This window comes from Stenella coeruleoalba, assembly GCF_951394435.1.
Source record: "Stenella coeruleoalba genome assembly, chromosome: 1".
Lineage (NCBI taxonomy): Eukaryota > Metazoa > Chordata > Mammalia > Artiodactyla > Delphinidae > Stenella > Stenella coeruleoalba.
Window position 1 is genome coordinate 107,417,771 of NC_137169.1, and position 22,664 is coordinate 107,440,434.

At 42.8% G+C, this 22,664-nt stretch overlaps 4 protein-coding genes across 5 annotated transcripts; 2 read left to right on the forward strand and 2 right to left on the reverse strand.

The window, feature by feature from the left end:
* Window positions 1–5,240: 5,240 nt before the first annotated feature.
* On the reverse strand, window positions 5,241–7,554 carry H2BC21 (H2B clustered histone 21). Its single transcript, XM_079931863.1, has one exon. The coding sequence runs from the start codon at window positions 7,505–7,507 to the stop codon at window positions 7,127–7,129; it is 381 nt and encodes a 126-aa protein (XP_079787989.1). The 5' UTR covers window positions 7,508–7,554; the 3' UTR covers window positions 5,241–7,126.
* A 217-nt stretch (window positions 7,555–7,771) lies between these two features.
* LOC307177430 (histone H2A type 2-C) lies at window positions 7,772–8,355 on the forward strand. Its single transcript, XM_079904547.1, has one exon. It carries the CDS (start codon window positions 7,834–7,836, stop codon window positions 8,221–8,223), a length of 390 nt encoding a protein of 129 aa, XP_079760673.1. The 5' UTR covers window positions 7,772–7,833; the 3' UTR covers window positions 8,224–8,355.
* Window positions 8,244–8,896, reverse strand: H2AC21 (H2A clustered histone 21). The gene has a single exon (XM_079904533.1). It carries the CDS (start codon window positions 8,775–8,777, stop codon window positions 8,385–8,387), a length of 393 nt encoding a protein of 130 aa, XP_079760659.1. The 5' UTR covers window positions 8,778–8,896; the 3' UTR covers window positions 8,244–8,384.
* On the forward strand, window positions 8,876–21,578 carry BOLA1 (bolA family member 1). Of its 2 annotated transcripts, none has more exons than XM_079904513.1 (3): window positions 8,876–8,984; window positions 18,873–19,082; window positions 19,452–21,578. In XM_079904513.1, exons 2-3 carry the CDS (start codon window positions 19,050–19,052, stop codon window positions 19,866–19,868), a joined length of 450 nt encoding a protein of 149 aa, XP_079760639.1. In that variant the 5' UTR covers window positions 8,876–8,984; window positions 18,873–19,049; the 3' UTR covers window positions 19,869–21,578. The 2 variants fall into 2 exon arrangements, with proteins under 2 accessions (XP_079760639.1, XP_079760640.1); XM_079904514.1 differs by lacking the exon at window positions 8,876–8,984 and adding an exon at window positions 9,889–9,905.
* The last annotated feature ends 1,086 nt before the right edge of the window (window positions 21,579–22,664 follow it).

Genomic DNA, 22,664 nt, shown 5'->3' on the forward strand with positions numbered 1-22,664 from the left:
ATCCTCAGATTGTTTGTGATTTGCAAATTTTAGAAAAAAATTTGAGTAAAATTCAGGAGCATCAATTTATCCTGCAAGTCTCAGTCAGAATAAAGATTTAAAGGTCAGAATAATCCTCCCAAAATACTGCTCCTGACTTACTCAGGAACCCACACCAACTCTCCCAGGCACGTTCTACGCATTGTCTTCTCCACCTGATTTTGTTTCGCTCCGTGACCCAGTCTCCTAGCCTGGCTGAGGACCAAATCTGTAGCCGAAGCCTTATCAGTGAAGTTGACCAGTCAGGAAAATCACTTCAGAGAATACCTTCTTTAAAGTGGATGTTCACAATTTAAAGTGATTGTTTTTTTCACAGGATTTTGGGACTAGTGGAGTCCCAGCCCCAGAACTGTAGGTCAGCTCATAAATCCCAAGGACTTTTGGAGTTTGTTGTTGTTGTTTAGGTTATATTATTGAAGATTTTAAAAACTGTTTTTCACAATTAACTAAAACAAGTTAAGGATCTGCTGTGTGCCAGGCATTAGGATAGGTATCTGAAATACATTATTTTCACCAAAAATATTATCATATCACTCGGGCTTTTTTTATGGCCAATAATCCCACACTGCCCAAATAACTTACTTCTGCTGACAGTGTTTTTAAGTGCACATTGATCAAAAATTCAAATGATATTGAAAGATGTAAGGAAAAAGTAAAAGCCTCCTTCTGGACTAACCAAATTCGTCTCCTGATGAATAGCCACTATTATTAGCTTTAATATATGAAATTCCAGAAAAATGTTTTACTTACTTACCAGTGCAGACACACCAATGCATACACACATATTCTTTTTTACTTATACCAAAAGGGATCCTACCACTTTCTTTTCACCTGCTAATAGATATCTAAGTAGTCTCTATGTGTTTATTATTAAAAATAATACTGCTTTCTCTTAATTCCAGCTAATAAAGGAGAAGTGCTAGAATATTATTTTGCAGCCCCTAGTGATTTAAAGGATCTAAGTATTAAGCATCAATAGGTGTTGTTATCACAAAAAAGAGAAGCAATTAGCCATTATGTCCCCTGATATGAAAATATATATATATGTGTGTGTGTATATATATATATGGCACTAGCTATGAAGTAGTCTGGCCAGGGAGTGGAAAAGTGAACCTAAATCTAATCAAGCCTCTGATCCAACTACTAATTTACAGGAAATACAGAGACAGAAGATCATGATAAACTACACCAAGAAGTAATTGGCAAAATCTGAATTGGGAAAACTCTATAGGGAAAACAACCCAGTTTCTTCAACAAAGAAATTACAAGAAATAAAGAGATGGATGGGAAACATACATTAGAGTTAAAAGGCATCAACCAACCACTATGTGTAGATTTATTTGGCTTCAGATTCAGATAAAGTACTTTTAAAACATATAGATTAGATTAGATAGGGAGATTAAGATTAAAAATTTGAGCACTAACTGGATATTTGATAAATTAAGGAACTATTGTTATTTTAGACATGATTTGGTACTACGGTCCTTATCTTTTAGAGACACATAAGGAAATTTTTATGGATTAAATAATATGGTGCCTGGGATCTGCTTCAAAATGACACAGGATAGATGGCCTTGAGTTGATAACTGGTTTGAGTTGATAATTGTTGAAGTTGGATAAGGGGTACATTGGCATCTGTTTGTGTATATGTTTTAATTTCTCAATTATCAAGAATTAAAAATATGTTTTTTTTAAAAGCTGCTATTTACAATCCCTGCACAAATATCTTAGAGTGATTTTCTAGGGGGTTTTGTTTTGTATTCATATATGAAAAGAGAATTTTGATAGTTATTGTGAAATTACCCACTAAAAAGTTTGCACCAAATTCTTCTCTCACTACTAGTGTATGAGAATACCTCATTTCTCTAGCCCAACCAGCTCTGGGTATTGGCAAACCTTTGCATTTGGTCAATTATGAATCTCACAGTCCCCCTCAGAACCTCATGGTCCCCTCAGAGCATGATGGTGGCTGGCATCAGCCTGGATGGCCTGATGAAGCCATTTCCACATTAAGGGAAGCCACTGAAATGAATGGACACTCTTTCGAGGGTCAAGGTGTCATCCGCAGTAGAGGTTGCTTGAACGGGTACAGATGTTTCCACAGTCACGCTGGCCCAGAAGCTAATCGGGTTCTTTAAAGTCCGTTTCCATATGTCTGGGCCAATCCCTCAAGGTCTGGCTCTACCTGCCTACCTCCTCACCCTCTAAATACTACCCATACTAAATTTCTTGCAGTTCCTCCTACCTCCCTGAGCTTGCTGTCTTTCACTCTCTTTCAAGTCCTTCTTCAGAGACGCCTTCCTTAGCCCCATCAGTGTTAAGTTAGGCCTCCCTCCATTACACTGTCTGTATCTGTACTTCTCCCAACTTAACACATGTCACATTTTATTATAGTCACTTGTATAATATCTATCTTCCCTTCTAGCCACTAAAAGTCCAGGAAGGCAGAAGCCATTCTGTTCCGTTTAACCTTAAACCAGATTGCCTGCTATCTAACAGATACTCAATAAATCACTGAATGAAAGAATGACTTAATTATATCATACCTAACAATGCTCAGGAGTCAGAGTGGTCCTAGAGAGCCTTTCTTACAGAACTTAATAATATTAATAGATACTTAATAATTATTTATTAAATTAGCAGATACAGATTTTCAATCACCCATATTAAATGAATGATTAAACCTAGTCTCCCGAGCCACAGGGACGGTCTTCCAGTTAAGGGTCAGTGTCTGAAACCTGAACAGAGCTGCCCCTCAGGCTTCCTCCCTGTGCCACAACCACTGATTAGCCATATTGTGAGCTATGTTAGCCTCCCTTTTAAAGGAGCGGAGTTCCCCAGACCATGCTGTGAGACCAAATATGGTATAAGAACTGCTGATAGTTTTACATTTTTTACTCTCATGTTTTTCTTTTGAAGGCCAAACTGAGTCAGAGAGGTAGGCCACCGTCTGTGCTTTAGACGACTACTCTGGCCATAGGACATAAAATGGATTAGAGACGTTCTGAGCCTCGGAGAACAAAAGTGAAACCCTAATACTTTCTCCCACTTGAATAAGTATCTGTGTATATGGCTCATCCACCATCTGAGTTCCTTCCCCATTGAAGGCAGAAAGTTTATTGTGCTCATCTGTGGAACCAACATGACACAAAGTTGGAGTGCATTAAAAAGTGGAGGAAGGGGACTTCCCTGGCGGTCCAGTGGTTAAGACTCCACGCTTCCACTGCAGGGGGTGTGGGTTCAATCCCTGGTCGGGGAACTAAAATCTCTCATGCCATGTGGGCGCAGCCAAAAAAAAAGAAAAAAAAAACTGGAGGAAGGACTGGGAACAACACAACTATCGATCAACAAGTAACTGAATTACCAGTTGCGGCTATACAATGGTATACTACTCAGCAATAAAAAGGAATGAACTACTGATACATGCACCGAAATATATACGAATCTCAAAACAATTTTGCTGAGTGAAAGAAGCCAGATACAAATGATACATTGTATGATACAAACTATCTATAATGACATAAAAGCAAACCAGTGGTTGCTTGAGGGCAAGGATGGGGCCAAAGGAGGACATTGGTGAAGGGAGCAGGGGGGAAGAATTATAAAGGGGCACTAGGGAACCCTTTTTTGGGGGGGTGGATGGATATGTCCATTATTTTTATTGTACTCATGTTCTCATAGGTATATATGTATGTCAAACTTAAAGTATACTTTAAACATGTACAGTTTATTGTATGCCAATTATACTTCAGTAAAGTTTTTTTTTGTTTTTGTTTGTTTGTTCAAAGAAGAGATGAGGGTGGTAGAGAAATTAGTTGAGAGGTGTCATTTGAGGTGGAAGATTATGGCCTTGGCTTGAAAGAAAGCTCTGGTCAGGCCAGAAAGAAGGGGCAGTCCAGTCTAGCCCTGAGAAAGAGCAAACGGGTTTAGGGGAAGGTGACTAGACCATGTTAACTAGAGCAGAAATCCTGTATAGCAGTAGGAGATAGAGCTGTGGAAGAAGGAAGAGGCAGATTATGGAGGGCCTTGAATATCAAGCTTTTTAAAAGTGTGCATTGGGTTGTAGTTCCACCATTTACTTCCTAAACAATCCTGGACAAGTTATTTAACTTTTCTGAAATTCAATCTCCTTTACCTATAAAATAAGGATGAAACCCATCTTAAGTGGTGGCTGTGAAGATTAAATGAGGCAATGCTTGTCAACCACTTAGCAGAGGACAAGGTAAATATTTATGTGCTCAAGAAGTAGAAGCAATTATTATTATAACAAGTATTGTTATTAACTCCAACTTAAGCAAATGTATACAGATGTTTGAGAAGGAGAAAGATCAAAGAGGTTCTTTAGGAGGATAAACCTCACCATCATTAATCACCTCCCCTCCAGAGTTAAAATACCAAACTCTAACACCTCCTTCCCCTTTCTCACTCTGTAACTTCCCAGTAAACAGTGGAGGAGCCCACGGTCAGTAACCAAAGCTCTCTCACGTTAGTAAAAGTATTTCAGCTGGTGAGCCCTACAACTATGGGGACAAATAAAACTGAGCTGAACTATGGTTTCTGGAATGGGGAATGAGAGCACCCCACCCAAGACTTTCAGCCACCACCATAGACTTATATCCAAGGTGCATGCTAAAAAAAAAAGCAGGCAGTATTTCTTTATATTTTAATTTTAAAGCATAAATATTTCCCCCCAAATCCAGGTTTTCGGAGAGGGATCTTACTTTCTCAGGTCCGTTAAACATTGAACCAAGAGTTTATTCTCTGGAGAGTTTCCGAGAAGCCGCCTTTCAGTGCCTCAGTTTCCTCATCTGTAAAATGGGACATAATAATGGTAACTATTTCATAAGGTTCTTGTGAGGATTAAATGAGTCATTATGTGTAAAGGACCTAGAACGTCATCTGGCATACAGTGAGTACTCTGCAGGTGTTATAAACTTTCTTAAGGACTTTATTTCTTCTATCTTGTTTATAGTGCTTCTTGTTTGTGGTGATTTTTGTTTGGTTTTGTGGTCATGTATTTTCCAATTACTGAGCATTAACAGTGTCCTCATAACAGGCTATTTCAGCCCCCGTGCACTTCTGGAGTAGAAGTAAGTTTGGCTGATGGTTTATAAATATTCATCTTCCAAGTCAGAGGCACTCAGCTTTTCCACAGACCCAGTAGTGGTTGTATCTGTTCATTTCATTTAGTTAAAAACTATATTGCAGATACAATAATCCAGCCAAGCTTTTAAATTAACTGGTAACTTTATTAATAACAATAGCATCTACACACATCTGAAAACACACATGTAAGAAACATAAGATTTATTCAGTCTCTGATAATGTCTGGAGCCCATTTGGATTCATGAAACCCCTGCAGTTAACTCCAGGATCCCTTATCCAAAAGCAGAGTTGAATAACTCATCAGACCATCAGTGTCTTTATCAGAAAAATCAAGGCTTGGACAGAAAGATTCAACATTCTGTAATTACATGAAGTAAAACTAAAATACAATTGTCCTCGCATCTGAGGATACAAAGGTGGACAAGATTAGCTGCATGACCAGTGGACCAATCACTTCGCTTCTCTCAATCTCGTTTTTAAAGGGATATTAATCTTGTCTATTGTATAGGGTCTCCTGAAAAGCAAATGAGATGGTGAACATAAATTAAAAGCTCATCTCCGTGAGGAACAAAGGATCGGGATGGAAGGATGTCATAAATAGAGAAAGGAAAAGGATTTCCAGTGACCAATGTTTTGAATTTAATGAAAATCCAAGAGATTAGGCCAAACTGAGAAGTATAAAGGAGGGACAAAACTGCCACCTCCCCCTTAAAGCAAAAAAAAAAAAGAAAAAAATCTTAACAAAGTCCTCCTCCCAGCTGTTGCCCTGAGGTGACCACGGACAGACTTGGGGGAGGAGCTCCAAAAACATTTCCATTTTCATCACGTCTTCACATACATCTAATGAAAAAGAACCGCACCCATCCATCCACGGAAGCGATTAAAAAAGGAGTGGGACAGAAAAATTAATTAAACAAATATTAACTCAATAAGTACTGAAGTGTCCACTGTGTGCCCAGTACTGGTTGGCACTGACGATATAGAGGAAAACCAGACCAGCAAAGTTTCTGTTAAGGGCTTGAGGAGAAAGACCGTAAACAAGAATATAAACGAACAAGACAATTTCAGACCGCTGCTAGGAGGAAGATAAAATAGAGTGAGGGCCCAGGACAGGCAGGAAGAGGCGCAAACTCCTGAGTGGATGACTTGGGAAGGTTTCTGAGAGGTGACGTTTGAGCCCAGACTAAAATGACTTGTGCCTTACAGTTACTTGAGGCCGAAACATTCCAAGATAAGAGAATTAAATGCAAAAATGATCCACCAACCAAAAAATAACAGGGATTTCAAAGCACCAAAGTGAGCGGTGGAAACCAGAATCTATGAATTCTGGAGCGGCGCGAGATTTTGAATATTCATGTCGTCCAATCAGGGAAAGGCTGAGACCAGGCAGCGCGGGTTCCGTCCTAAATACCCCGAACTACTGGTATCCACAGGAGGTCACGTCGTAGGGCGTAACTGGTGACTGGGCACCCAAGCAGCTGCCAAACTCTCGGGAGAATTCTTCAGGGCTGTGATGCAGTGTTCGCAGGACTCGGGCTAACTTACATCCTGGGGTCCTTTCTTAAATGAGGATGGCCGAAATCACTCACTTCGTTTTAGAACACCGATGAAACGTACCTAACAGAGCCACCAGGACACAACAGTCTACAAGCAGAGAGTGGGAAGGAGCAGTCTCAGAATCCTAATTTAGAACTGACTCATAAGAAAACGAAGCAGCACAGTGAGGGGTTAAGACTCGGCCTAGATTCAAAAGCAATGCCAGTCACGCGCCAAGAACCTCAAGTCATAAGGGCCTAAAAAGCTACGTGTGCCATTTTCCATTACTTTCATCCAACTACTGCAACTTACTTTGTGAGAAGAGACTGAGGGAAAACAAGTGAACAAAGCTCTTCTCTGGTGATAAGGTGGGTGGCTCTGAAAAGAGCCTTTGGAAAGTCAAGCGGCCCGGCGACTTTTGCGAGCGCCGCGTCCCGGCAGGGACTCACTTGGAGCTGGTGTACTTGGTGACCGCCTTGGTGCCCTCGGACACGGCGTGCTTGGCCAGCTCGCCGGGCAGCAGCAGGCGCACGGCCGTCTGGATCTCCCGGGAGGTGATGGTCGAGCGCTTGTTGTAATGCGCCAGGCGCGACGCTTCGCCCGCGATGCGCTCGAAGATGTCGTTGACGAACGAGTTCATGATGCCCATGGCCTTGGACGAGATGCCGGTATCCGGGTGCACCTGTTTCAGCACTTTGTACACGTAGATGGAATAGCTCTCCTTGCGACTGCGCTTGCGCTTTTTGCCGTCCTTTTTCTGAGCTTTGGTGACAGCTTTCTTCGAGCCCTTCTTGGGCGCGGGAGCGGATTTTGCCGGCTCAGGCATTGTAGAATACAACACCCGTTAGCAAGGAAAAGTAGCATGAGAATGGGCGGGCCTGATCCTTTTATAACCACCGTATGCAAATCAAGGCTCCAAAAGTCTTACGTTTCCATTGGGCCATGTAGAGACCTTGCGTTATCAGTAATAGCTACGTAACAACACCGACTCTTGACCTTATTGGCCACTTCTGGAGCCAATTTAGGACCAATGAAAAATTCGTTCCTGACCCCACCCCTAGGAAAGCTTATAAAAGCTTTCCAGTTGCTGATCTTTGAATCCTGTTTGTTGCGAGAATCTGAGCTCTAGGCCTTGTAGCATTATTTTCAGTTATGTCTGGCCGCGGAAAGCAAGGAGGCAAGGCCCGCGCCAAGGCCAAGTCGCGCTCGTCCCGCGCAGGTCTGCAGTTCCCGGTGGGGCGAGTGCACCGTCTGCTACGCAAAGGCAACTACGCCGAGCGGGTGGGGGCCGGCGCGCCGGTGTACATGGCGGCAGTCCTCGAGTACCTGACCGCGGAAATCCTGGAGCTGGCGGGCAACGCGGCCCGAGACAACAAGAAGACGCGCATCATCCCTCGTCACCTGCAGCTGGCCATCCGCAACGACGAGGAACTGAACAAGCTGTTGGGCAAAGTCACCATCGCCCAGGGTGGCGTTTTGCCCAACATCCAGGCCGTTCTATTACCAAAGAAAACTGAAAGCCACAAAGCCAAAAGCAAATAAATCCAGACAAAGTGAACCAAAGACCAAAGGCTCTTTTTAGAGCCACCCAAGTTTTCAAAAAAAGAGCTAATGCGCTGTTTCGTGATCAGCCCTTCATTTGACACGTTAGTGGCTCTTAAAAGAGCCTTTGGGGTGAGTGGGGTTGGTGTCAAGCCTCCTAATTACTTATTCTTGCCAGGCTTGTGACTCTCCGTTTTCTTGGGCAACAAGACTGCCTGGATATTGGGCAAGACGCCGCCCTGGGCAATTGTGACACCCCCGAGTAACTTGTTGAGCTCTTCATCATTTCTCACGGCTAGTTGCAAATGGCGAGGGATGATGCGCGTCTTCTTATTGTCTCGGGCCGCGTTGCCGGCCAGCTCCAGGATTTCCGCTGTCAGGTACTCCAGCACAGCCGCCAGGTACACCGGCGCGCCAGCCCCCACTCGCTCGGCGTAGTTGCCTTTGCGCAGCAGGCGGTGCACTCGCCCCACGGGGAACTGAAGGCCAGCGCGGGACGAGCGCGACTTGGCCTTGGCCCGAGCTTTGCCTCCCTGCTTTCCGCGTCCTGACATTACGGCTAAAAATGCAGTTACAGCTTCTTTTTCAAAGAGAAGAATGTGGCAAGGATAACCAATTTGATGTAATTTATAAGAGCTACCGGGAGGGGTGAAGCGAAGTGGTTTGATTGGCTAAAAGCTGAGTCCGATCGAACAGCCAATAGGAAAGCGGAAAGCAGACTCTTCGTTTGCATCTTGTACTACGAGGAAATGACGGCCTTGGTAAGTACCTACCAATCGCTGTGAACCACATTAAAGCCCCTTATTTGCATGCCAGGATTTTTAAAGCGAAGGTGTTCAAACAACACGCTGTTTTGTTTTTTATTGAGTGGCAGTTTTTTTCCAGCTTAAGAGTGGTAGTTTTTTTTTCACCAAGGGAAATCCCAAGAAGGACCCAAAAGGACTGCAGAGAGACTCTGGCAGATGTAGAGTTACTCCCACTCAAGGGTACCGAATTCTGAAGCTGATTACCCCCTTGAGCCCTAAATTACCCTCCAAGTCCCTCCCTTTGTGGCTCGTCAAAGCTAAACTTCTTAAAGAATATAGTACTACGAAGCCCTCCCCCTTCCAATTTACTCGTTGCCTGCAGTGTGGCTTAGCCCCATGCCACCCGCCACTGCTCCTCGGACTCCAGTTTGACCGAGGCTAGCATAGAATTAGTCATCCTCCTCTTTACCTCCCGGCGGCGTCCAAAACCGCCTTGAACCTGAAGGCGGCTTTCCCTTGGCTTTCAAAATGTCGCCCTTCGTCTTTCCTCATCCTGCTTCTGTTCCTTTGCCCTTTTTTTTTAACCTATTTATTTATTTAATTTTATTTCTACCCACCCCCACCCCTCAACTCTGGCAACACCAAATTCCTCTGCCCGTCTTTAAATCCCGGTGTCCAGCTGGGCTCTGCCTCCCTATTCGCCCCTCCCCCACATTCCTCCATTCTTCAATCTCCCCGAAGAGTCTTACCCAACTCCATGCTTTCAACTAACACCTAAATTTGTTTCAGAAGCTCAGACCCATATACGTGACTGCTGACTGGATACTTCAACCTGTTTGTCCCAGTAACTCGACCTATCCAAAAGCAAACTCATCCAAACACCGCGCCCCCCCGCCCTTTGCTCTCTTTACCTGAATGGCACCAACAATCTTCCAGGTACCTAAGCCAGAATCCACTGTTCCTTGCATCTCAACAGCATATCCAGTGTTACTTATTTAACTTCAGCCTTTTCCTCCATGATCCTCTTGTTTGCCTCTCTTAGACTTCAGCAACAGCCCCTAGAGACTCGTTTGTGTAATCCTCCACCTACCTTGCATAGAAAATTTTCCTGAAAGTTCCATTTCTTTCTCCTCAGCTTCCCATCCCTGGGAGTTCTACATCCCCACCCCATTTTCACCCTTTCCTGAATATCCCATAAAGGTGAAACCGCTGAAATGCGTCTGGGGGCTCCGAGGAGCTTCAGTTCTTTATGTCTCAGCGCAGAAAGAATTCAGCGAGAGGCAAAGTGACAGATAAATGACTTATTAGAATAGGACACTTGTGAGACTTGAGACTTCCCAAGTGGCTGGGTGAGAGGGTGCCGTGCTCCGAGAACTTAGTGGGCTACAGTTTTATAATCAAAGGAAAAGTGGGGAGGGGGAAAAGACCACTTTCTTCCTCATTCTTGAGTAGACGTCAAACTTCCAGCATCAGCTCCTCCTCCACGTGGCGGGGGCGGGGGGAGGGAGGCTCTTGTCCCTACTTGGTCAAGTCGGGACTGTCATGGTGCAATGGAAATGAGCCAAAAGGCGCTCATTTTCTAAAAATGGTAAATGATCTCAGGTTTCAGTATAATGTCACCCTTTCCTTATATTTTTTTGTTTTTAGTGTGTGGAGAGAAGCATGCCCTTGGAATCAGCTTACTGAGCTCACTGGGCAGGATGTGGGTCTCATGCCACCATTGTTTTATTGTTTTGGGGCATGTCTCATGCTTCTGTTGCATAGTTTTGTTGCTACGCAGGCCTGCTTGATTGAGTGATCATTAACTTAGAGTGGTCTCCCATACCTTTTTCTTTACTTACAATCCCCAGTGGGATTAACTATTTAATTACCTACTTTGTCCCTTCACTATGTCCCTATCAAAGACAGGAGGTAGAATGCTATAGAGAAAAGAATAGACTTACATTTTTCTCCCTGAGCTCTTTTCTAGTGTTCCTCTTTTATCCTCACCTTTGTTCAACTGACATTTATTGAGTACATGCTACCTATCAGGCAATGGGTATACAGATAATTGAGACTAGTACAAAGAGGTCTGTAATGAGATGCCTCTAGAAAATGGAGGAAATCTGGTGAACTCTGTAAGTTAAAATTAGCTAACATCAGCTATCTGTAGAGCTTACCCCTGGTAAGATGGCTGGTATAGATTTGTGAAACACCCAAGTACAGTCAAAAGTAAAACACCCAAGTACAGTCAAATGTTTCCTCAATAGTAGGATGCAACTGAAGATAATTCTAGCCAAACTGATTATAGTATTTCAGAAGATGCACGTGTTAATAGAAAGATATGGTCCACATACCATCTAAATGGGGCAATTACAGTAGGAATGTGTTGTGCTTCTCTAACACTTAAGAGTATGTGTCTGCTAGACACAAAGGTTTAGGCTGTTATAGAAGGTTCCCTGGTGAAAGCATCAGCTTGTTCTCATAGTCTGGGTGAAATGTTTCTGAAGACTATCCAACCCTCTTAGCTCAGGTTCTGCTCTCAATTAACAACTTTCCAATTATTCTACTTTAGGATAAAAATATGAGACTGAAAAGGGGAGAACCAGTATGGGAAGATATATCTATCACTAGAAGTTAATTAATTTGAATTCTGACCTATTCATCAATTGCTTGTGTATTTTGTTAGTGTAACTCTCTCCCCAAGAAGCCAATCAGCTCTGGAAGTTCTAATAGTGTCAACTTTTCAGCCCTACAGAGCACAGAACAAAATACAGTAGTAGGGACCCCATGACAACTCTGGTACCCTTCGAGGCCCTGCTTGAGGGACCAGCTGACCTCCTGATTTCTTTTTTACTTCTATCACAGTGACCCTATGCTGTTAGGAAGGGTAAAGGGAAAAGAGATTATATTAAACCCTTATTAAGAGATAAGCCCTATGTTAGGGGCTACCTATGAAGTAGATATACAGTTGTACCTCGGTACCAGGACCCCCAGTGGATACTAAAATCCAAGGATGTTCAATAAAATGGTGTAGTATTTGTGTATAACCTAAGCACATCCTCCCAGATGAAGTATCTCTAGATTACTTTTAATACCTAATACAATGTAAATGTTATGTAAATAGTTGTAAATACAATGTAAAACTATGTAAATAGTTGCTAGGGCAGGGCAAATTCAAGTTTTGCTTTTTGGGGACTTTCCAGATTTTTTTTAGAATATTTTCCATCTACGGTTGATTGAATCCTCAGATTCAGAACCCATGGATACTGAAGGATGACTGTAATTGTTTCACAGATAAGGAAACCAAGGCTCAGAAACGTTTAAGCACTTGCTGAAGGTCACACAGCCACTTACAAAGACATGATTAGAACCAAGGTCTGCCTGATTCAAAGACTCTGCTCGTCATCCTTCCAAGCACACTACTTCACTAACTAGATTGTGGGTTTCATGAAGTCACTTAACTTACCCAACCTCGCTTCCTGCCTCTGTTACAGAGAGAGGGAGAGCTGGAGAGCAGGAGAGTTAGAGAGTGAGAGTGAGAGAGCATGAGAGAAGAATGGAATTAGACTTAATACTTTAAATTCCATCTAGCTATAAAACCTTATTAGATAAGTCCAGATAGGCCAATATCCTACAAATTTTATCAAGCTCAGTTACTATCTATTGCTCCCCAGACCTCCCTTCCCAGCATTCTTACCAGAGCTATTAAAATATATAACAGAGCAGGCCATTTGTAAAAGTCATACACCATCACAAACAGGCTGGATCTTATCTCCTTTAACACCTCTGGGATTTTTAACCAAAAGCAGCTGAGTTCCTAACCAGGCAATCTAGTTAATCAAACATTTAGGGCATTCTGGGTCCATTCTATCATTCCAACCACACTTCTCTCCCTTCCCCTTTTCTTCCACCTTTCCTCAACTCCACCCCCAGCCCCCTCCGTACTGAGCTTCACATCATTCATAAGAGGAGCAAGGCCTTTCCACAGCTCCCTGCCATTGCACATAACGTTGCCCTTGGCTAGAATGCTTTCAGCCTCCTCTGGACCTGCAAAATCCTCCTCATCCTTCCAGTTTCCACCCAGATATCACCTCCTCTTTCATGAAGCTTCCCTACTGTCACACACACAGCCTCAGTGTACCCACATCTCTTTTTTCATATCCTGCTGATAGCATTTAAGCACTCTGCCCTGTGTTTTGACCTTGGTCTCACTTCCTTTCTGTGACCAAGGGACAGACCATGTCTTCTTCACCTTTAAATCAGGAGTCCTTTATTCCTTCTACCTGGCTCTTAGTAGGGTAATTAAATGTTTTTTGCATAAACAAATAAAACTATACTCTTAGAGAATTAGCATCTTCTTCTCTAAAATATTTCTCTTTAGTCAACAAACCACTCTCCAAATGCTAGCTAGCTATCAACAGTAGACTGTGGTAGCCAGAGTGACAGAAAATACAACAGAAGCTCATCAATTAAATAAAAATCATATACCCTACCATAATAGAGTTGTTAGAATAAATGAGAATTAAATATAAAGAACCTAGTACAGAGATGGAACCTGAGAACCTGGATTAGGAGGCAGAATAGCTTAATGGTTAAGAGCTCAAATTCTGCAGCCTGACTCTCTGGGTTTGTTTACCAGATCTGTGACCATAGGTACATTACTTACCTAACCTCTAAGGGTCTCTGCTTCCTCAATGGTAAAGCAAGAGTAGTAACAGTAGCTACTTCATGGACTTGTTGCAAGAATTAAGAGTTTATAAATGTAAAACATTTAGCATAGTATAGTACCTGTCACCAACAAAGCAGGGGATCTCAAAAATTTGAACAAATTTGCCATTTCAGAAATAAACATTGAGTTTATCCTATGACCACTCCTGGATATACACCAAACAGAAAAGAATGTTTACATCCAACGAAAAGCACGTACAAGGATGTAGTATATTCATATACTGCAATACCACACAATGAAAATGAACAAATCACTGCCACACACAAGGATGAATCTCACAGACATTGTTGAGCAAAAGACAAACACAAATGTATTCATACTATGTGATTCTATTTATAAGAAGTTCAAAAACAGGCAAAACTAATCTATGGTGCTAGAGGTTAGAATAATGATTAACTGTGGCAGGGTGGTATTGACTTCCCTGGGAGCCTTCCGAGGTGCTAGAAATTTTCTGTATCTTGATATGGTGTATTCCCATGTAAAATTAAGCTGTACGCTTAAAAAGTGTGCATTTCTTATGTGTAAATTATACATCAGTAGGGACAAATTAATTTTTCTTTTTTTTTTTTTTTTTTGCGGTACGCGGGCCTCTCACTGTTGTGGCCTCTCCCGTTGCGGAGCACAGGCTCCGGACGCACAGGCTCAGCGGCCATGGCTCATGGGCCTAGCCGCACCGCAGCATGTGGGATCCTCCCCGACCGGGGCACGAACCCGTGTCCCCTGCATCGGCAGGCGGACTCTCAACCACTGCACCACTAAGGAAGCCCCCAAATTAATTTTTTAATGAACAAATACTGAAGTAATCATCATAGGAAAAAGATGAATACTTTGTTGGGCATCTTACTCCTCACATTACATATTAGTGTTTATTAGTTTTCGTTTTGTTTTCTTTAATTACACGAGGCGGCCACCATAATGTCTCAGTGCTTAAAGCCTCTAAGACTCTTAATCTGTCCATGACAAACCTTCACTAAATAGTACATATTGTCATGACTATGTTTTTATTAGAAACAAAGACACTAAACTTGCCCTAGGGAGCTTGCAACTTACAAAGCTTTCATTTATTTTTGCAACAGGAATAATAATGTCGGCCCTCTCTATTCACATACTAGCTCACTATCCATTCGGTACATTTTACCGAACACCCAAGTATGCCAACAGTGAGCCTGGCATAACACATGCAGTGAATACATTGCCTCTGGCCAGATCTCTCTTTCCACATGATTGGTTTCCTCTAGTCATTCAAATCTCTGTTTAAATGTCCCCTCCACAGCAAGGCCTTCTCTGACCACAGCCTCCCACCATTCCCCACCACTGTCACTGGATTAGCAAATTACAAGGCCCTCACCTAAAACAAGTCCTTCTTAGAGATTCCATCTCTTCAACAGCACTCTAGTTGATTTACTTCTCTCTAGCCTGTCTCCTGCCTTCACTCAGATTATCTTGCACCAGACTACTGCCAAAGGCTTTTCTCCTCTTCTCCCTGCTTCCACTCTTCCCATTCCCTTAATATATTCCTCATACACTAGCCAGAGTGATCTTCTAATAGAAAATCTGATTCTTTTCTCACTATATTCTTTTTCCCAGGTCATTTCACTCCCCTCACCCACTTCCCCGCCTTCCCCCCCCCCCCCCCCCCCCCCCCCCGCCACGATCTCATTTCGTCTTCAGCGAGACTCTTGCCTCACATGCGCTTCTCAGATGCTAAAACTAGTAGACAAAAGCTTAATGAAAAACAGAATAGTACATAGACTCAAAGTATCTCCTACAACTACAAAGGGAAAAAGGAAAATTTTACAATTGAGAAACCTGAGAGATACCACCTTAATCAATTAATCAGAATTATCATTAACAATGAGACAAATTGAATTATATGCCCCCTATATGCTTCAGTGAAAGGATTCAATATCACTTCTGCAGTTTTCCTGCCAAAAAATGTATATCCTAAATCTGAATCAGAGTGAAGCATTCGACAAACCCAAGTTGAGGGATATTTAACAAAATAAATGGTCTGTACTCCTCAAAAATGTCAAAGTCGTGAAAGACAAAAAGACAAATGAACTATTCCAGATTAATGGAGACCAAAGAGACATAACAACTGAATACAGCATGTGATCCTAGATTGGATACTGGCCCAGAATTTTTTTTTTTCATTTTATATAAAGGACATTATGGGACAACTGGCAAATTTTGCATAAGGTCTGTACATTATAGTACTGTATCAATGTTAATTTCCAGAATTTGACAATTACATTGTGGTTATGTGAGAAAACGTCTTTTTTTTTTTTTTTTTTACTAAATACATATTAGCAAATATATATTAGTCAGAGCTCTTCAGAGAAATAGAACAATAGGATATATATGGAGAGGGCAAGAGCAAACAAGTGAGAGAGAGAGAGAGAGAGAAAAAGAGAGAGAGGTTTATTATAAGGAATTGGCTCACATGACAATGGATGCTGACAAGTCCGGAGATCTGCAGGGTGAGTCAGCAAGCTGGAAACACAGGAGAGCTGATGGTGTAATTCCAGTCCAAGTCTGAAGGCTTGAGATCCAAGAGAAGCAATGCTGTAGTTCCAGTCAAAGACTAACAGGCTGGAGACCCAGAAAGAGCCAGTGTTTCAGTTCAAGTCTGAAGGCAGGAAAGAAGCCAATGTCCCAGTTCAAAGGCAGTCAGGCGGGAAAGAACTCTCTTTTTCCAGGAGGGTTAGCCTTTTTGTTCAGGCCTTCAACTGATTGGATGAGACCCAGCCACAATAGGGAGGGCAATCTGCTTTACTCGGTCTACCAATTTTAATGTTAATCTCATCAAAAACACCCTTACAGAAACACCCAGAATAATGTTTGACCAAATATATGGGCACCCTGTGGCCCAGTCAAGTTGACACATAAAATTAACCATCACAGGTAGTTAGAAGTAAATGGACTTATGTCTGAAACTTCCTCTCAAATGATTCAGAAAAATAATTATATATGTGTAGTTAGATACATAAAAAGAAACAAAGCAAACATGATAACATGTCAATATTTGGATAATCTGGGTATCAGGGTGAAGGGTATACAAGAATTATTTGTACTATTTTTGTATTTCTATAACTCTGAAAGCACTTAAGAAAAAGTTAAAAATAAAATACACACACATAGAACCATACATCCAACATGACATCTGTTCTTCGATATCATAAAGACACTTCAGGATCAAGTCCAAAACAGAATTGGGCACCTAGTCTTTCCCTTCCCCACCCTTCCAAACCTGTGCTTCTTCCAATATTCTGTATCTTAGGGAACAAATGCCATCCATCCAGATGCACAAACCTGATAGTTATCCTTCATACTTTCCCTCCCGTAACTAGCCCATTACCACATCCTGTGGGTTTTACCCTCCCAATGTATATCTTACAGCCACAATTTATTTCCATCTTCACCTGCATGACCACCAGCGTGGTCCAAGTCATCATCATCCCTCACCTAGACTGCTACACTAACCTCCCAACTGGTCTCCCTGCTTGCACTCTTACCTCCTCTACAGTTCTCCACACTGCAGCCAGGGATCTTTGCAAAATAAAAATTTAAAGATGGCTAAATTCAATGCATGATCCTTGATTGGCTTTCGAAAAATAAAAAATTATAAAGGCAGTAATGAGACACCTGGGGAAATTTGAATGTCAACTATATATTAATAACAGTATTGAACAAATATTAAACGTCTTAGGCGTGGTAATAGTATTGTGCTTATGTAGGAAAATATCCTTGTCTTAGGAGATATACGTTTAAGTATATAGCAATGAAATGTAAAGATTTTCGCAACTCTCAAATGGTTCAGCAAAAATGATAGCAATATTTTTATTATATACACACATTCAAAGAGAGATTAGGGCTTCCCTGGTGGCGCAGTGGTTGAGAATCCACCTGCCGGGGACTCACATGACATGGGTTCATGCCCCGGTCCGGGAAGATCCCACGTGCCGCGGAGCGGCTGGGCCCATGAGCCATGGCCGCTGAGCCTGTGCGTCTGGGGCCTGTGCTCTGCAACGGGAGAGGCCACAACAGTGAGAGGCCCGCGTACCGGAAAAGAAAAAAAAAAGGGAGATAAAAAGCAAATCTGGTAAAATGTTGTCAGTAAATATAGGTGAAGAATAAATGGGGTGCTCATTGTACTAACCTTGCAATTGACATTATGTTAAATTTTTTGAGTGTGATAGGGTATTGTAGTTATTTAAGAGAATATTCTTCTTCTTAGGAGATACATACTGGAGTACCTAAGGGTGAAATGTCATGCTGTCTGCAACTTATTTTCAAAAAAAGTATAGAAATACATTTTTAAAGTATATAAATATACATAAAGTACTTAAACATAAAAGTATATATGTATAAGTATATAATATATATAAATGTAAAAAACAGTGAAAGGTAGAGGATGCTGTTTTGCACTGTTCAACTTTTCTGCAGATTTGAAATTTTTCAAAATTAAAAGTTGGGGAAATACATATATGGAGAAATCGATAAAATATTAGGATACAAAATAAAATACTGGTTGAATTGATGAGTTACATATCATCTTGGAAAAATCTCATCCTGTTATATCCCCACTGAAAACCTTCCCTAGCTTCCTACTGCTCCTAGGATAAAAACAAAACTGCCTAACGAGGCCTTCTCCCCACAGGCCTATACATTCGCTCAGCTTCCCATCACCATCATCTCTGCCCCGTGGGCTCCAACCATATCTAACTACACCCAAAGGAACCACTCCCCCAAAGTTCTCTCTCCACCTGGCCTTTGTGCGTGCAGCTACCACACTAGGAGGGGCTGAGAAAGGGATTTTTGTGCCTCTTGTAAACTGTTTCCTTAAGTTTTCTCTTCTCCCCCAAGTCTGGACGACATGCCTCCTTAGCATCCTGCTCTTAGTCCCATCACAGCCCTTAGCACACAGTATTGCAACTGTCCACTCACTGGTCCATCTTCTCCAGTGTTCTGTAAACTGCCTGAGGACAGGGCCTGTCTTACCTCCCCAGCCTCCAGGACTGGTCTGGCACACAATAATCATGTATTCAATAAATGAAATGGACTTCCATTTTCTTGTATGTAAAATAAAGGTGTTGGGCTAGATAATCTACAAGATGTATTGTCAATAAAATGAATCGAATAATCTCAATATCAATTGCACAGAAGTTCCCGTTTTCTTTACAATTCCGCAGGTTCAGAGCCTCCCACGACCTCACGAGTCGGGGGAAGTAGAGACTACAGTTCCCGAGAACCCTCAGGGCACCACGTGGTGCCGGCCCGGTCTATCGCGTAGCGAGGACTCCATTTCCCAGCGTGCCTCAGGACGCGAAGTGTACGTTTCGCCCGGAACGTCAGGAGTCTGGCCCTGAATGGGAGCTGCGGTAGCGAAGACTGAGTGCAAGGTAGAAGGGGCCCAGCCTGGGGTTCAGAGGGGACACAGGGACATTGGCTCAACCAAAAGCCCGGAGTTGCACATACCCTACTCTTGCAACCTCCAGCTCATTCTTTGCGAATCCCCTTAGTAAGGAACGTGCCTCGCGCGCGGGCTCTCTCTAATCCACCGCCTCCCTTCAGCGGCTCGCGGCTGGAGGCCAGATTCCCCCATGTCACACAGAGGAAAGAGGCGGTGCCTCGCGTCTCACTGTCGCGTCTAGGCGGGCTCCCAGTGTGGACGTTGGCCGGGGGGCGGGGGCTGGGGTGGTTGAGAGACGGGTCTCTCACCAAGAGCGAGGCCCTGACCCTCACTGCTCCCGTCCTTGTCTCTGCCGTAGCTGATGCTGAGTGGGCAGCTGGTCGGAAGCCTGTTCTCCATGGCTGGCCGCGTCTGTGTGTCCCGGGGCAGCGCCAGATCAGGGGCCATCGGTCCCGTCGAGGCCGCCATTCGCACAAAGTTGGAGCAGGCGCTGAACCCCGAGGTCCTGGAGCTGCGTAATGAGAGCGGCGGCCACGCGGTCCCACCAGGCAGTGAAACCCATTTCCGCGTGGCCGTGGTGAGCTCTCGTTTCGAGGGACTGAGCCCCCTGCAACGGCATCGGCTGGTCCACGCGGCGCTGTCAGAAGAACTGGCTGGGCCGGTCCACGCCCTGGCCATACAAGCGCGGACCCCCGCCCAGTGGAGGGAGAACCCTCAACTGGACACGAGCCCCCCCTGCCTGGGCGGGAGCAAGAAAACTCGAGGAACTCCCTGAACCCTGAGAGAGAGGGAGGACCGGGATCGAAACGGGTTGGGTGAGAATAAACTACTGGGGCCTTCTTCCCTTCAACACAGTCTGGTATTTGTAAGAGTTGAGTTGACCTGGGCCCCATTCAACCGGCATATACAGGTTCTCTGGAGACAGCAATTCATTTCACATCAAGGTCAACCTAAGGAAAGCATACAATCACTCACTACTGCTCTTGCCCTGGACTATTAAGGAAAAGCTGCCCAGTTGTTTCGTGTTAAATTGTGACTTAAGGAACCACCAGACCTTATGAGTTGCAAGTAATCCTGTACATTAAAAGAGAAATTATCATATGAGGTGAATTGCTGTGTTGTTAAAGGCCTGTTGAACCAGTGCTACAGATGTTCTTGGGAGAAGAAAGATACTTGAAGCCTAGCATAGTCAGGAAGGGCTTCATTAAACCAGAAAGGAAAGGAAAGTTGTTGCAGGCGGGGGAAGAACCCAAGCAAAGGCATAGAAGCTGGACTGGGCAGAGAGTTATTGGACAAGACAGCAGTTACAGACACATTTGAACTTCAGACTTGGGGAATGTTTGGCTTTCTATCAACCTGTCCATTTCCAAAAGGATTTACATTTGTTTGTGAGAAAAAAAACTTTTTAAAAAAAAACCACTAAAGCAGTGAAAAGATTATAATCTAGGAAGTAAGTATAGAAGGGGGAGAAAACTTTACATAGCCCTTTTTCTTATGAGCCTTCCAAATGTCATAATTCTGAGGAAAGCTCAGGTGATGTCTAGATAAGCAGCTTTCTGATGATCTCAGTATGGAGATGGAACTTAGTAAAGAGAAAGCTTGGTTAACATGTATCAACTGTTTCTGGCTAAAGAGTGTAGACTGCATCTGGTTGGGCAGTAGGGAGTCATTGAAGGGTGTTGAGGAAAGGATGCCAAAGAGCATTTTGGGGCAGATTGATCTGGCAGTGATGTGTAAGTGGGTTGGCATAGGAAATAGGAGGCACAGAGATTAACCAATGGTGCAGGCAGAACCCTGACCTAGAGGTCAGCTGTTGAAATGGAAAGGAAGGAGTTGATTTGAGAGCGACCATTTTTAAAAAGTCAGAAAACGGCTTGATTAGAACAGAAATGGACTAGAGTGAGAGGAGCATCAATGGTAAACCTCAGGCAGTACTTTTCAGATTTCCTCACAGATAAAAATTCCCACGGGAGCTTGTTTAAAATGTGGATTCTAGGTCAACTCTCTTCCAAAAAAAGATTCTGATTCCACAAGTCAGGAATGGAATCTGGAATCTACATTTTTAAAAAACACACAAAGATTTGGAGGAAAGTTGGTTCTATTCTCAAGAAATATTGCTCCAAGTTTTTGTTTATTTGTATTCATTTTTGGAGTTCTTAGATTTTTTAAATGTTTTTGTAAATATTATTTTATTATGGCAAAAACTCTTGAGATCTGTCCTCTTAACAATTTTTTTAAGTGTACAATCAATACATTATCACTGACTATAGGTACAATGTCATACAGCAGATCTCTAGAGCTTAATCATCTTGCTTAACTGAAGTTTTATGCCTGTTGATTGGCAACTCCCCATTCCCTTCTCCCCCAGCCCCTAGTAACCAACATTCCACTCTGATTCTATTTGACTATTTTAGATAAAGTGGAATCATGCATATTTGTCTTTCTGTGACTGGCTTATTTCACTTAGCATAATGTCCTCATGGTTTATCATAGCAGAATTTCCTTCTTTTTTAAGGCTGGCAAGTATTCCATTGTTATGTACATACTGTATTTTCTTTATCCATTCATTTGTCAATGGACATTTAGGTTGTTTCCACACCTTAGCCATTGTGATATTCTGCAATGAACATGAGAGTGCTAATACCTCTCCAAGATCCTGATTTCAGTTCTTTTGGATAAATACCCAGAAGTGGGATCGCTGGATCATATGGTAGTTCTATTTTTAATTTTTTGAGGAACTTCCTTATTTTCCAGAGTGGCTGTATCATTTTGAATTCTCACCAACAATGTACAGGGGTTCCAGTTTCTCCACATCTTTGCCAACACTTTATATAATAGCTATCCTGAGAGGTATGAGGTGGTATCTCATGGTTTTGATTTGCACTTCCCTGATGATTAGTGACATTGAGCATTTTTTTATATATACCTATTGGTCATTTTATGTCTAATTTCGGAAAATGGCTATTCAAGTCCTTAGCCCATTTTTTAATTAGGTTATTAGTTTTTTTGCTATTGAGTTGTAGGACATTACCCCAAGTTTTCAAAACTAGGAGACTGAGGGGGTGCTCCATCTGTAGAAGTGGAAAGGTCAGGATAGAGAGGCCAACTCAGGAAGTAAATGTGATGCATCATGTTACTCTGGCCTTCAGTTTAGAGAGAGAGGAGTTGTTTTTCCATCTCACGTCTTCCCCTCCCAGGACTGTCTCAGAGTTGGACGTAGGTGAAGGCAAAGAAGCAGACATAGATTTTAAGGATTTGTTTCCTTTTTATTTTTCATCAATATTTTCATTTTTTACATCAACAGAGTTGGGTTTAGGGTTCCCCAGGAAAGTAAGGGAGATGGATGGGTCCCTCCAGGGGGTTGCAGGGGAGAGGGCTGCGTCCAGCAAGTGAAGGGTGAGGGAAGAGGGCACACACTCGTACACTGGGCACTGGAGAAGGCAGTCCTTTGAGCACAGACATCAAAGAGTTAAACAGTCACCACCTGGTTCATTGTTACAAAATGGGTGGGGGGCACCAGACGCGGCATGAGGAGGGTGAATTTGGATTTTCTTTTTTTATTGTTGTTTTC